The following is a 14,295-nucleotide window of genomic DNA, read 5'->3' on the forward strand; positions in this document are numbered from 1 at the left end:
ATCCAGCAACGCATTTCGTGCTCTCTCACCCAGGTGGCACAAGATGTGGTACGATATGCCATCTGGTCCAGGAGACGACGACCGACTACACAAAGCAAGAGCAGCATCAAGCTCCTCGGTGGTGAAAGGCAGGTCCATGTGTGAATCCCGTGGATGGGGCATGATGCTATTAGTACCAAGAGCACCTGTGTACGTTGATTGGCCTGCAATCTTCCTGCAAAAATCTTCCGCAACCTCCATGTTCTCTCGACGTTGGAAAAGTGCCAGGGCTTTGAATGGCACGCGTTGTTCGGGAAATGTACGTAGGCCTCGCACGGTTCTCCATATATGAGAAAAAGATTTTCGGGGGTCTAGGGATTCACAAAATTTTGCCCACCGCTGAGACTCCAATTTGTCCATTCGGCGCTGGATCTTTTGCGTGCGTCTGGCTATTCTTAGATCATGGATGGACTTTGTGCGTCGGTATCTTCGTTCGGCACGCCGACGAATCGCACGGAGTCGCTCCAATTCCACGTCGAATTTTGAGAACATGGAAGTGCATGTCAGTGTGCACATCGCATTCTGCGTTGCTTCTTTGATCGCTTGCTGAAGGCCAGAAGGGAGACCTTTGCGACAAGCTTCTTCCATGATGGTTTCGAATGTAGACCAGTCAATACGCCGGATTGTGTTTGGCGAATGACAGCTTGCCAAACCTTTAATCTTAAGGTAACTGGAGATATGGTCACTCCCATGCGTCTCAATGTCTAAAAACCACTTCACACGAGTAGCAAGCGACGTGACACAAATGCCAAGTCTAAACAGCTGCATTATGATGAGCCTCATAGAAAGGTAGGGCTCCCATCATTAAGCAAGGACATTTCAATGTCAGATGCAAATGAAGCCAGTCGTCGGCCGGTTGCGTTAATTTTGGAGATACCCCAAATAGGGTGGTGAGCGTTAAAATCCCCTGTGATGATCCATGGGCCAGGGGTTGCTGTCAAGATGTCTTCTAGTCTCTTGCTGTCAAACCGGGTTGATGGGGATAAGTAGGTACCCACCAGTGTAAAGGCTACCTTTTTCTTCTTAACAGTCAGGCAAACATACTGATTTCTATCATGAGGCGGCCCATGCTGAACGACGTAGGTAAGCTCCCGACGAATAAATACAACGACCTTGCTGCTTTCGTTGTAGGCTGAGGACATGATGGATCCGTAGCCGGATAGCCGGATTGGGTTTGTTAATTTCGGTTCACAGATTACGATGATTGGGAAGCGGTTAGAGTATACAAACTGACGAAAGTCAGGCATCCGATATCTAAGTCCTCTGGTGATCCACTGGATTATCGATGCTTCTCTGGCCTCTTTATCAGGGAACTAATTATTCTTATGGATTTACATCTCAAAGCTGCGGATCAAGCTATGAGGTATGCATCAGTGGTAGAAACCGAAATAATTATGACCACCTGCAGTATTTCTTAACGTGCATCTACGTCGACTTACGAAAGTGCGTCTGTATTCTGCCTGAATGGTACATATGCACTGTAGTCGCCGCAGCTGAGTATCGAATCCGTGGAAATTTTTCAGCAGGACGCCATAGCCACTGATCCACAGCGTCCGTTTGGTACCTGCGTCGTAGGGATCTACATGACCTCGCCGAGATATATTTGCGCAAACGATGCTAAAACAGGGAAGTGGTTTGGTGCCGCACTATACAGAAACACGTCTTTTCCCTTCTAGCATCTGCGCGTTTTTTGTCTCCCTGTCAGCCATGCGGTTGTCAGGTGGATGAATCTTGGCAGCGGCATGCAGCACTCGCTTGTCAGGCAATACTTGGCCGAGTTGGACTCTACCAAGTCAATCAAGCGTGCCCCTGGCACGTGCGTAACAATCCGTCACACTCGCTCTTCAGGAGACCGATTTCTTTCAGCTGTGCTGGTTACTGCATGTTTGGATATAAATTAGACGTTTGTGTCTGCAAGTGGCGTTGGCGACGGACTGTGCATGGACGCGATGCTCATTATCAGCGGCTTAATTGTACTGGGAGAGAGTATATGCCTTGAAGTGTCAGATGTTCCCCAGAAGTGCTCGGCTGAGTGCTTGGTGTTACCCCGTCTCTTTTTTTTTCTTCTGTTTCAGTAAGTAGAATTAGTGGCCAACGTGCCTATAGGCGTTATTGCTTATTATTCTGACTTATAAAAAAACGGGAACAGGTAACAGAAAACGCGTTCCAATCACAGGTGTTCACACAGGCCGGTGGCTCTCAGGAAGTGCAGTAGCGCTGGCACGGCGATGCGATGTTAAGTCGTGTCGATGTTGCAAATTTTTTTGTTCCGACAGAGGCAGATCGTCCAAGTGGTTCAGCACGATGGCAAGCAATTGTCTCAGCACACTGTACTGCGGGCTCTCGCAAAGAACATGCCGAATTGTTTCCGCGTCGCCTCAATCGCAATATGCGGCGGCGCCAGCCATCCCTATATGCGGAACACGTAGGCACTGGTAAAAGCGACGCCCAGCCATAGCCTACACAAAAGGGTCGCGTCTCTTCGGAGAAGTCTCGGTGGAAGTCGAAAAGGCTTAACGTTGGATCCAGGGTGTATAAACGGGCGTGCATAAAATGTGGTTCGTTCCACTCTGATGTAGTGCACTGGCGTGCAAGTAAGCGGAGCATCCCTGCAGCATCTGCCCTAAACAGTGGGATTTTTCGTTATCTCTCTGTGCCCTCTTTCCAACCCCTATTTCCCCCTCCACAGGATAGCAAATCGGAAACTCGCCTCTGGTTAATCTCCCTACCTTTGCTCTCTCGGTCTCTTTTAACTTTTACAAAGTTTATATAGCGCGGACATCTAGTGCTTGTTGAATGAGTTTTCCAAGCTATTTATTCTGCCTCCATAGAGTAGGCCGTGAAAGATATCAAGCGCAGAAGTGAATATTGCTCCGTAGCTCTGACTGTCTGCTGAGCGCCCTTCTGTGGTGGTGCTTTAATTGGCTCGTTAAGCGTAACGTAAGTCTGCGTGGGCAACGCTGTGAAAGCTGTGGCCCGAGCGTCCGTCATTTGCGTGGCTGCAGCATGCAAACCACATATAACGTTGTTTTCTGGAATAATTTTATTAACCTGAACGACAAAAGCTGCTTGCTATACGTTTAAAAGGATTTTATTTGTTTAAACATCGAGGAATACACCACTGTAAGATATATTTGCGAAACATGCCACAAAAACCAATGTTGCGGTAGGATTTAACTTGCACATTTCAATCGCCTCAGGCATACCCGAATGCCGCAAGTTAAAAATTATCAGCAGACAACCTTCGGGCACTTCAACAGTGGGGTGCTGCAACCTTTTTTGTAGCTTTAGCGTTTCATCAAGGGACTTCTTGCAACTTCGTGTTAAATGATGATATCGGAATGTGCGTCAGCGCTCGCACATGCTTGAACTATACTGACTAAGGTGTAAACCGCGAGAGGCCGAATTCACAAAACATTTCAACAATAAGAGGTGTTTGTGATCCCCCGGCCACTTTCGATTACAATACCTTCACTGTCAATATAGGTAGGCATTTATTCGCACGAACTCATTCTCAGCTCTGTGCAACAGATCGAAATTTGCAAATCAGCTTTGCAGAAAATATCACGAAATTTACGCATGGATTATCTGCGATGCGAAGGTTCTTGGAAGTACATTTCCGCACCAGAAAACTTAATTTTTTTACCTAAGCAATAGAATAAAAACTGCCCCTTACCTATAATAAGCGCGTGTTGTTTGCAGTAAGCAGTTCCACCAGCCAACATGAAGGGTGGAAACGTTCAGGGCACGCATTCATAATGCCATTTGTACGACAAGGGTGTTCAAAAGTGGTTCGCAAGACACGTGCCGGCCAACCGGAATAGCATGCAAAATATTTGCGAAGGTTCCCAACCAAAACAACGAGTTTTTACGAAAGAAGAGTTATGTGAATTCGGCCAGAGACATCGACGACAATATTTCTTTCCCACTGAGTGGCCAAACAGCAATGTATGGAATGGCATTTTAACTACGCATGACATCGTAGCTCATTGTGTGTTTTTTGTACATATATACAGAAGGATGGCTTTGCTTGGGACACCGAAGCGCACAGGAATAAATAGTGATTTCAATGTATATAGGGAAACATCTCCAGAAAGTCCGCTCACGCATTTAGCCCCCGTCTAGGCGGAGCAATATTAGGGCATTCAGATTTTCCAGGAACAGGCCTGAAAACTAAATGGTGCATTCTATAACGCCTAACATGAAGCAGGCGTGATTTGGTGCGATTATTCTTGCGCTTACAATACGCGTGGTATTTTTTCCGCACACAAAAAAACCACGCTACATAGGCATCAGATTGGAGATATGTAACGCCTCCCATGCTTAGTTTACGCGGGCCTTTTAGGTACTCTTACGCCTGCCAAGGGACGTCACGCCTAATTTCTACGATGACATCGTAATATTCAGTTGCAATATTCTGTTGATTGGCTGGTTTGTTCAAGCCGGGTTCAGCGGAAAAGCCGCTGGCATAAAAATATGTATTACTCTATAATTGTTATTGCTTCAAGTTCTAAAACGTGCTTTAGAGCTGAAAGCCAGTGGACAGTTATACAGAGCAGTGATGGTTTCACGTGTGAGCTCTCCAACGAGTTTTTTACAAGTAGCCGAATATGCAAACAACCCGTATAATCAGGTATTCAGCGTGCCTTAGGGGCTGCGAACTTGCGACTGTTTGGCCCACAGTAATTACAAGAATATATCGGCCCACCTGCAGTCATGGCCTTGCATGAGGAGTAAAGGAGCTAGCATACGCATATAAGCGACATTATCAACGGAGCTAAAACCATTTATTATAACAATACTGCATCTCAGAAATACAACACTGCTGAAAGCTTTTGCTATACCAGTAAAAATTAGACTTTTTCAATAGTGCAAGAACAGTCTACTATTAAACAAGTTGACATTCACGGAAATAAAAAAAACGAGGTAGTGCTTACGTAAGAATTTTTGAAATGGCAGCTCACCTATCTCTAATGTTGTGCCGTGTTTTGTCTTCGCCGTAAGAAATCATAGAGGGAAACACGGCCTTTTTCCTGCACTGAATAAAGGGCCCCCGGTTCTTGCAGGTGTGGAAAAATTCGAACACAGTGCGGCCGTCAAATTTATGTCATTACAGTATTCGACAATATGCCGGAATTTGACAATATCCAGAATGTTTGCAGTCAACCGCGGTTAGTGGCCTGACCTCCGTTTAGCCTGCTGTGTAACCGCGCTAACTGCGTTTAGCGATAACCGCGGTTAATGCCACCGCTGTATCGTGAGTGGTTCCTGACATGGTGTTGTTTTCATTGACAGTAGTAAAGACCGTGACATTAAGTTCTGCGATCAATGCTTAGGTTGTGCAGCATGTCTGTTAGGGTCATTTGTGTAGCGTGTGAGGTTTGATGCTTGATGATGAACGGTTCGCCTAGCATCCTTGCTAATAGCATAAGAGATACTCAGGCAGAACAATTGCCGGCCAAGTAGCCCAGGCTAACTGCTGTAAGGTCCACAATGTTCAATAGCGCTTAAGAGGTGATGTTATGCTATGCAAGAGACACCTTCGGCGGAGCTAGAGGAACGACAAAGGCTTTTTTTTACCTCCATTTTTTCCGTCTCCTCATCAAGCTCTTTAGAAGGGACACGACATAATATTACAGTGACCGAAAGGACATACCGGTATTGCTGATAATGGCTTCGCCAGCGAGGCTTTCGGTCCGCCGGTATCAAGTAAACCATAGGGTTCCGATCCCCCTATCAAGAGCCGGCGATTCAACAAAATTTCATCTAGTGGCTCGAATTATGACGCACAGTCATTGGTCGTCTAAGTGTCGTCTACATAAACTGTCATCACAAAGGTCCCGCTCCAATGCGTCATTGTTATGCCGCCTCTAGTTCGGGGTGGTATTTACAAAAGCTTACTCGTTCGCATTCGAATGGGTGACACGTCTATGTGCGACTCTTGCGCGACCGAACAGACCACTGAACACCTCGTGTGCCTTTGTTCCCGTTACGATGTACAGCACCGCCCTCTCCGGAGAGCATTAAACCGGCTGGACTCGAGACTATTTTCAGTAGCGAAGAACGTTGGAGCACGGCCGTGCGCGTTGCTGGTGCAGAAAGCAATGAGGTCATTGGTATACATTGCCTCGAGTCGACAAGTCGTTGCGACCGTTAAAGATTGTGTGCGTGCCTTCCAGTGTGCGTGCAACTATAGTGCCCTCTCTCTCCTCCCTTCTTTCTCTCTTCTCGCCCATTATCCCCTCTCCCCCAGTGTAGGATAGCAAACCGAATGTGCATATGGTTAACCTCCCTGCCTTTCTTTGCTTCTCTTTCTTCTTCTTGTCATAAGTCTTCTGTCAGCAAGTCTTCTTGCCCATAAACTTGCTGCAAAAAAATGCATCCAGACGTATAATTTCAGCAGTGTTACGAACTATAAATCCCACGGGATTTATTGAGTGGTACCGGCCACAGCCACACCATTGGGCGCTTTCTAAATGCGTGTAGACTTACTATCATGAGATCAGCTCAAAAAACTCGCGAGATCTTTGGAAAAACGAGAGAAGAATAAGGTGAAAGGTACGAATGTTAACAAGATGGAAATATTTGGTTTGCTCTCCTTCTGTAAATTTGTGACTGCCATCACTAACGCATCGGAGCGGGACCTTTGTGATGGCAGTTACAAACTTAAAGAAGGTTAGCATCATCATCATCATGGGATGATGAAAGATGGGATGATGAAATCTAAAGGAAGAGAGAAAGTAAACCATCGGGGTGAGCAAAACAAATGCGCAAGTTAGAGAAAAGATTATGTTGGAGTGTCGCTGTCAATCGCACAGGCCAGCTGTTTGAAGAAAGCACATAAATGTCATGAATATGATTCATTTGTGTAGCATAAACGTTTACCGAAAATACCTAAAAGGTGCAATAGCTTTGATTGGATGCTAGTTTTTTTTCAATGAAACTTTGTTTGAGGAATGACAACAGGCTGAAGGGCTTTTTTTTGTGCCTCTCTCATGAGAGGACACCGTAGTTTATTGTCTTTGTGGCATATTTCAGCCGAGGTAAAGGTGCCGTCACTGCGACTATGGCTCCACAATTGTGGGTCATGGCTGGCAGGTCGATCGTATGCGAGAGCGTCGCCGCTTGGAAGACATCTTTGACGAAGTCAGTCCATAAAAGACTTGATAATTTCAAGCTCACGGCTAATCCGTATAAAGTCAAAGCTTCAGGCGGCTCCGCCTCTTATCACAGCATGTCGCGGAGACTTCTTGCTTTCATGCGTATTTCATCTTTATCAGCGCTCCGTGGCTTGCAGCGCTCTCGGCAACGGTAGGAGCATCCACACTAGATTGCTCTACTGGCCGTCACGTTATGGCTGCTTGTCGGCGTTCACACGAGGCTTCCATGGGGGCTTCTTACAGTTTTTGGCGATTATTGAGTGAGACTTGTGAACGATGACATGGTACATTGGCTGCGGCTGAAAGAGAGAATCAACGGTGAGAATTACCCATTATCGCACTCACAAATAGCAATTTCACGTTAAAGTCATAATCTTTCAGATGTTGCAGTCATGCTCAACAACCTTTAATTTTCTAGGTAATTATTAAGTCAAGGTCATTTCTTTCACCTCAAATAGCTCTTCGTCTTCGTATCATGACGAAGCGATTAATTGCAAAGTGTAAAATGTGCAGTACCATTAGAAATGCAGACGGTAGGTGGCAAATATAGAAAGCTGTTCAGTTGTTTTCGCTCCCTCACATGTGACTGTGTCTGTTTTGCGCACCTTTTATTCTTTCGGAAATTTCCCGTGCACTATCCCTGCCACAATCGATCCTACAAATCCTAGTGGTTTTGACACAATTAAGGGTTATTTAATTCGTGGCTTCTGCAGAAATAATGTTTTCTTTATGCGCCAACGGTTATTAATAACGCCGCATTGCTGTGAATGTCAATGGCAAAAGCCAAGTATTTAAGATTTAATCCGTTACTGTAATGCTGTATTAAACTGTCCTGCCCTGTAACATTTCATACACGAGCTATTGTAGCAAATCATACTTGCTACACTCAGAACAAGAAGTACAGCACTCCTGACTACGCACCTATTTTCTTTTCATTTTTCTGTTCTCACGTCGGCACGCTCTGTACTGCTCAACCTGACTTCATGCCGAACCGTATATTATTTAGCCTGTGCACGAGGGCAAACGCTTGAACGAACAATTACAAAACTTGTCTGAGAACATTTTTAACTCAGTAAAACAAACAAAACAAAAATCACCGAATGAATGTGCTGCACGTTGAACAGGAGTTTGTTTGTTTGGCGTTTGTTTCCGACAGCTTACCAAAGCTCTTCGGCGAGTACAGCACAAAAGAATTTGCGTTCAGGGTAGCGTGCCTGAGACGGCCAGTGATGGATTGCCTCTCGCCATGATCACGATGCCTTTGCTTCGAAATGATTTACCGTCGTGCTGGCTATCATCAACCTAATCTGTGTCTATTTCCATAAAATTGACCTTGCGCTTTCTAAGTACGGCCAGAGATTCCTGGGACACTCCCATGAGTGAAACCTTTACCTGGTGTGCTCTACCACCATCCTCCGCCGCCTCCTCCTCCACCGTGGCCACCACCACCGCCGCCACCGCCATGGTGTCCTCCGCCGCCGCCGAAGCCGCCGCCGCCGTATCCTCCAGCGCCACCACCGCCGCCACCGCCCTTGACAGTAACGTGGTAGGTGGCCGTGCCGCCTCCGCCTCCAACAGCGCCGCCTCCGAGTCCGCCGCCATGTCCACCACCGAAGCCTCCTCCACCGAAGCCACCGCCGCCGAGTCCGCCACCACCGCCGAGTCCGCCACCACCGCCGAGTCCGCCACCACCGCCACCGCTGACGGGCTGCAGCGCCTTGACCAAGTATGCAGGGCCGGCCTGCACGGACATTGATTCGTGTGCGACTGTAAACACTCGCAACCAACATAATCGGGTTTTCTACAACTATCACTGGTATAAGACGACTGCCTGACTTTTTTGACACGTTTCGTGCTCAAAATTTAAGCACCCTTTTAAATATTCGACGCCCTCGAAACAGGCATTAGTTTTCGGCCTTTAAATCGCATCTTCGCTTCTATGTTGGCTCCATCTTCCTTTTCTGATGCAAGCCAATTAGGCGGGCATGATGCTAGCACTGGAAAACGACAGGCACGAAGTAACAAAAATCTTAGACTTCAATGATTCTTTGAATAATTCAACTGAATTTCTACGAACAGCAAATTTGAGTCTTCGACTCCTCAATACGTTTGCAGAATGCCATGCGATCTTGGCTGGAATGCAGAGGTACTGCTGAAGACTACTGAGAGAACTTCTGAACTACCTGAAGAACTCCTGGCGAACGGAGAACTGGAGAACGTTAGGAGACTCCCCCGTAATTTTAAGAAGCACGCAGCTTGCATGCAGCAGCACGTGTGCGCTGTCCACAGTGCCATCCATTGGCAAGCATGACATGCAGGACACGCCTGGTGTTCGCGTTGCTCCACGCACACACTCTCAACGCGGCGTTGGGAGAGTGTGCCGGGTGCACGTGCACCAACGTCTCAGGCACCGTATTTAGACCACCGTCGTGCACTTAATGAGCACGCCGGAAAACCGTCAGCGTTTGTCAGGAGCCCATCCAAGTAACATCTATTCACTTGAGCAAATCAGCCATGGCATCTGTTTCATTTTGCTTTTTCACGTTGTGCTGTTCCTCTATCAAAACGTGACAAGAGTACGAATAGACAAATATGATCGGCCATTTCTTAGCACACCTTATAACTACTGCTCATAGTAAAAAAATGGTGTGTTATTGTGCGACTTTGTGGTTGCTATAGCGGCTCAGCTGAATCTTGAAAGACCCCAACAGGAATGCTCTTATTCGTTTCGATACATTGTATCACGGCCTGTTAACACCTACAAAATGTAATATTTAACAGGTACCTCCACGTTACTCATTGTGCTGTACTCTGTAGAGTATGAAGAACGAGTTGCGGTTAAAGAACCCCAAGTGGTCAAAATTAATCCGGAGCCTTCCACTACGGCGTGCCTTATAATCAGAACTGGTTTTGGCACGTAAAACCTCAGAAAGAAGAAGCGGCAGTTAACCTACAGTTTGACCCCGGTCATCTCTGATGCTGGCGCTCTACAGTAGGCCAATGGCATTTTGTTTGGTTGGGAATGTTTTTAAAATCAAGCCCGCAACTTTATAGGATCAATGATATTGTACTGTTATTAAGCAGTTATTTTATATCTATGTCATCGACGGTCCCTGGATAAGGACCGATTATCTCTTTCGTCTTTCTCTTTACCCTATAGCTTCGTCAACTGCGCACGTATTATTCGAGGATGTCCCGGCTTTCGCATTGGCTCTGGTGTGAAAAGCAAAAGTGTGCAAACCTTGTACGTTCCGACGACCTGGCCACCGCCACCGCCACCGCCGCCACCACCACCGTGGTGTCCACCTCCGCCGAAGCCGCCGCCTCCGAATCCTCCACCGCCGAAGCCGCCGCCGCCTCCGCCGTGGTGACCGCCTCCGCCGCCACCGCCTCCGGTGGAGCCGAGGCTCTTGATTTCGACCACAGATGTGCTCACTACGGCTCCACCGCCGGCACCGCCGCCACCTACGCGCACACCGCCACGGGCGAGTGTAGTCAATATGCCTCACACGTTCATCTCTCGCTTCATCGCCGTTTACGGTATACGCCAAAATTACCACCAAACGCGTCGTGCATTGCTCCGCAAATATTTCTCACTGAGCAGCTTCAACTTGCCACGAATCATATCCTGCCTTTATATATTGTCTATTCCCTGCAAGTGTTTAAAACATTACGGCTGCGTTACTGTGGCTACGTGGTCACGCAGTTCTTGGTAACCGTATATTTCATTTTAAAGTAAAGCTAAACTGCAGGTTCGCCTTGCTCGCTATTCATTCATAACAAGTTTCATCATAAACATCAACTTGAAAACAATATTATCAAATCTAATTATTATTGCATTCACAATAACGCAATTTATTTATAATAGCACGAATCTGAGACTGCGATTCAGCATATAGCCCATAGTGAATATCTATAAAATCGTCCAAACACTTTCTTACGGTACGCTTTACAATATGTAATTTTTTATCGTGCTGCTTGGTTCTAACGCAGCTTGTAAACGAGAAGCACGCGGAATTCGGCACATAAGTCCCAGATAAACTCATTTTCGGCAGACTTGAAGCGCTCGTGAGGTCTCGAGCTCTTCAGGCCTATGTAGAGGACTCGTTCGTGAATGATGCTGGTAAACCTACCTCTCAGTTATCCCGTTCTTTCTTAAAGTGAAGCCCTGGGAACAAAATATCTAGAATTTCAGGTAAATTGCTTATAAGCATTTAACTTTCGCCCGAAACGTAAGGCTAGTGTACATGGCTTTGACCAAATGTTGAACATTTACTGACTTTCATGTCAGGATAGCACGCCTTTGCGAGGTACTTCCTACAGAAGCCATATCACGAAGCTATTTCTAACCCTTGGTAAATTTAAAAAAGCGATTTTTTGAAGTATATCTGTTTTCCCTGCAGTATGAAAATGAACGGTTGGTACAGGAGAATAATCAACAGCCTACCTCCGCCATGTCCTCCCCCACCGCCGCCGAACCCACCACCGCCGTGGCCGCCGCCACCAAATCCTCCACCGCCGAAGCCGCCGCCGCCGCCGCCAAGGTTGCCGGCGAGGGCGAGGCCGACTGCAGACAATAGTACCTGCAAAGGTATCCAAACATAGTTCATTATACATCATAGCTGCTGGTTGTTTTTAGTACACCTGACACAGAAGCTACCCGTCGAGCTTTGTGGGGAAAAGCCAAGGGGGAGAAGTTAGGAAGCGCCGTGACAACATATTTTCTGCTTGAGAAGAGTTCCAATATAGAAATAAGTCAACGTGACGTCATTTCATATAAGATATCCGCTGCTGAGGTTGACCCAGTTCTTTACTATACGAATATAGAAAAGAACCGGCTGAGGAAGGAAGATCACGATCGGCCCTCCCGGGTTTATCTTTTTTTGATCCTAATGTTCTTATTTGGTTTTCTTTTTGATGTTGCTATCCTTCCAGACTTCTCTTGCGTTCTGTGTCGAGTTGTATCTGACCTGAGGGTGCCTCACTTTTTTTCCCCGCCTGATTCAGTCTATTTCAAGCTGCAGTTATAACGAAAGTCCTGCTCGCCGACGGATATGTGATTAGTAGGAGCACTAGATTTCACGTTGATTACGCAGTGCGCAGATAAACACGCCAGCACAAAGCGGAAAGCGCTTCGAGATACTCAAACAAGATGGACAGCATATACAGAAGACAGACAACATCATGAATTGTGTGTCCTCTGCATGTGGCTGCACCTGTGTCGGTGGCATCAAAATTAAAATCAATGTTGTATAGGGTCCCTACGGAGCGAAAGTGGTCGACTTGATATCACAGCCGAGCATGGCAATTCCAGTCCAAAGAAGAAAGTAGTTCCATCACCACTCAACAATAACCGAACCAATATTGGGATGCTTGGGACGAAGTCAGTTGTGCATTATCTCTTGTGAAATCCACTAAATCCCTAATCCTGGTTAGCTCACTGGAAAAGGCAGGAGGAACGCGCGCCTGCAGTTTTCGGGCATAATCAAGAGGAAGCAATCTGAGCTGAAAGGTTCGTTCAAGATATTTTCGTTTTTGGCTGAGGGATACTATGAAAAATTAATGGAATGGGTCTTCAGTTGACAACGAAATACTTGACGATGCTTATCAGGAATGGGGACGACAAACAAGGATGGTGCCAATTGGGGAAATTTAGTGCTGTAGATATAAATAATTAAGGCTATCGAGGTGAAATTAGGAGATAGCACTCTGAGAGATATCGGCCACCATATCACCGTCTAGAGTTACCACGTGCGACATGCAGCGAAATCCATCGAGCGTTGCGCAACGGGCCGGAGGAAGAGGCAGGCGTCGTCGGCGACCATGCCGCCGATTCGCGCCGGACGGAAGCACGCGGTGGGCCGCGGTTTGTCGGACTCACCAGAGAGCGCATGGCGATACTTGAACCAGCTGAGCAGGGAATGCTCGCTGTGATGTAGCTCCGAACTTTCCCCGTCCTCCCTTTTATACTGGCTTCCTCGGCAGAGCGAAAGGGTGATCGACCTCCTTTCGTTCTTCTCTGTGCTTCTTTTCCATTTGTGCGCTTGGTTGTCGGGATCTTTTCTCTTTGATCTCCAGCCACCTCTTTGCCCTCTCCCGGGTGCGCGAGACAAACTCGGCCGCCGAAAGTGAGCGCGAAGCAGAGGGCGCACACGGAGAGAGCGCCGACGTATCCCCACAGCCGAACACGCGTCTTCGCGGAGTCGCCCCAGATTTGAAAAGTCCGCCGCAGCGGCAGAGCGCTGATGGTGGGCGGCTCGTTCCGTTGGCCGGTCGAGGAAGTGGTGGGCCTTCTCTTCGTTCGAAGCGCCAGGAAGGAAGGAAAACGTTTTGTTCCTATGGGCCATGGGGCCCACTTATTTTGGTTCTTTGTTGTGTTCGTCTCTGCCTCTCAGAAAGCCCTATACTTGATCCGGGCCGTGCAGCCCTTGATGATGCCGCTATCGCTCGTGCTCAGCGCTGCTTATAGATTTTTGTCGCCGATAGTCCCGTCACTGGAACACCGTTGTTAACATGCTCGTTTTACTGATCCAGCTATGGGCTTGCACCGGATGGCGTTGCCGTCCTGACCTTTTCTCATGATCGTCTTCATACCATACTACCTTTGTGTTTGTTCTTGTTTTTGTCAAACTCACTTTGTCCATTTCACGTCCAACTTATTTGATGTGGGGAGGCTGCCACTTCAGGGCAAAAACATAGTGAATTAAAATGTTGCAACTTGGAATCTTACATCTAGAGTGTACGCGCTTTTTTTAAGTGCGATCCCATCCCATGCTGTCTGTGCCGTCTTTGGAATTTCAATATGATGGGGGCAAAAAGCATAACCTATAGCATGGCTTTGTTAAGCCCACAGTGAAAAGGTTGGTCTTCAGTTTTTTACTGAGACCTTTAATTGAAATTTAGATTTTGCCTCGACTTGGTACTGAGCGGCAAAAGAAGTTGCTTTACCTCTTTACGTTTGTGCTGAAAACATTGTGTCAATTTAATAGTGTTTTCATTACCACTTGTCAGAGGGCCCACATAAGCTGCAAAAGTGCCGGCGTACACAGAGAGGCGTTGGAAGTGCACCTCGTTACACGCAAGAAAGTGCACGTGG

At 47.1% G+C, this 14,295-nt stretch overlaps 2 protein-coding genes across 2 annotated transcripts; both read right to left on the reverse strand.

The window, feature by feature from the left end:
* Nucleotides 1–7,035: 7,035 nt before the first annotated feature.
* On the reverse strand, nt 7,036–10,543 carry LOC119431852 (uncharacterized). The gene is made up of 3 exons (XM_049660983.1): nt 10,441–10,543; nt 8,592–8,940; nt 7,036–7,498 (listed from the first exon to the last, which is right to left on the reverse strand). The coding sequence occupies exons 2-3, from the start codon at nt 8,799–8,801 to the stop codon at nt 7,391–7,393; spliced, it is 318 nt and encodes a 105-aa protein (XP_049516940.1). The 5' UTR covers nt 8,802–8,940; nt 10,441–10,543; the 3' UTR covers nt 7,036–7,390.
* On the reverse strand, nt 9,379–10,824 carry LOC125947346 (uncharacterized). The gene is made up of 3 exons (XM_049671890.1): nt 10,797–10,824; nt 10,441–10,664; nt 9,379–9,393 (listed from the first exon to the last, which is right to left on the reverse strand). The coding sequence occupies exons 1-3, from the start codon at nt 10,822–10,824 to the stop codon at nt 9,379–9,381; spliced, it is 267 nt and encodes an 88-aa protein (XP_049527847.1).
* Between the last annotated feature and the right edge of the window lie 3,471 nt (nt 10,825–14,295).

The sequence above is a fragment of the Dermacentor silvarum genome, chromosome 1 (assembly GCF_013339745.2).
Source record: "Dermacentor silvarum isolate Dsil-2018 chromosome 1, BIME_Dsil_1.4, whole genome shotgun sequence".
Classification (NCBI taxonomy): Eukaryota; Metazoa; Arthropoda; class Arachnida; order Ixodida; family Ixodidae; genus Dermacentor; species Dermacentor silvarum.

What these genes read in the sequence shown, in the direction of transcription:
- LOC119431852 (XM_049660983.1), bottom strand. Translation starts at nt 8,801, where the DNA reads ATGGCGGCGGACTCGGAGGCGGCGCTGTTGGAGGCGGAGGCGGCACGG. An exon ending in ATGGTGGTAGAGCACACCAG is followed by an intron (nt 7,499 to 8,591) that starts GTAAAGGTTTCA and finishes TCTCTCTTTCAG; the next exon opens with CCGCAGCCAATGTACCATGT.
- LOC125947346 (XM_049671890.1), bottom strand. Translation starts at nt 10,824, where the DNA reads ATGATTCGTGGCAAGTTGAAGCTGCTCA. An exon ending in TGGCAAGTTGAAGCTGCTCA is followed by an intron (nt 10,665 to 10,796) that starts GTGAGAAATATT and finishes GTGTGCGCGTAG; the next exon opens with GTGGCGGCGGTGCCGGCGGT.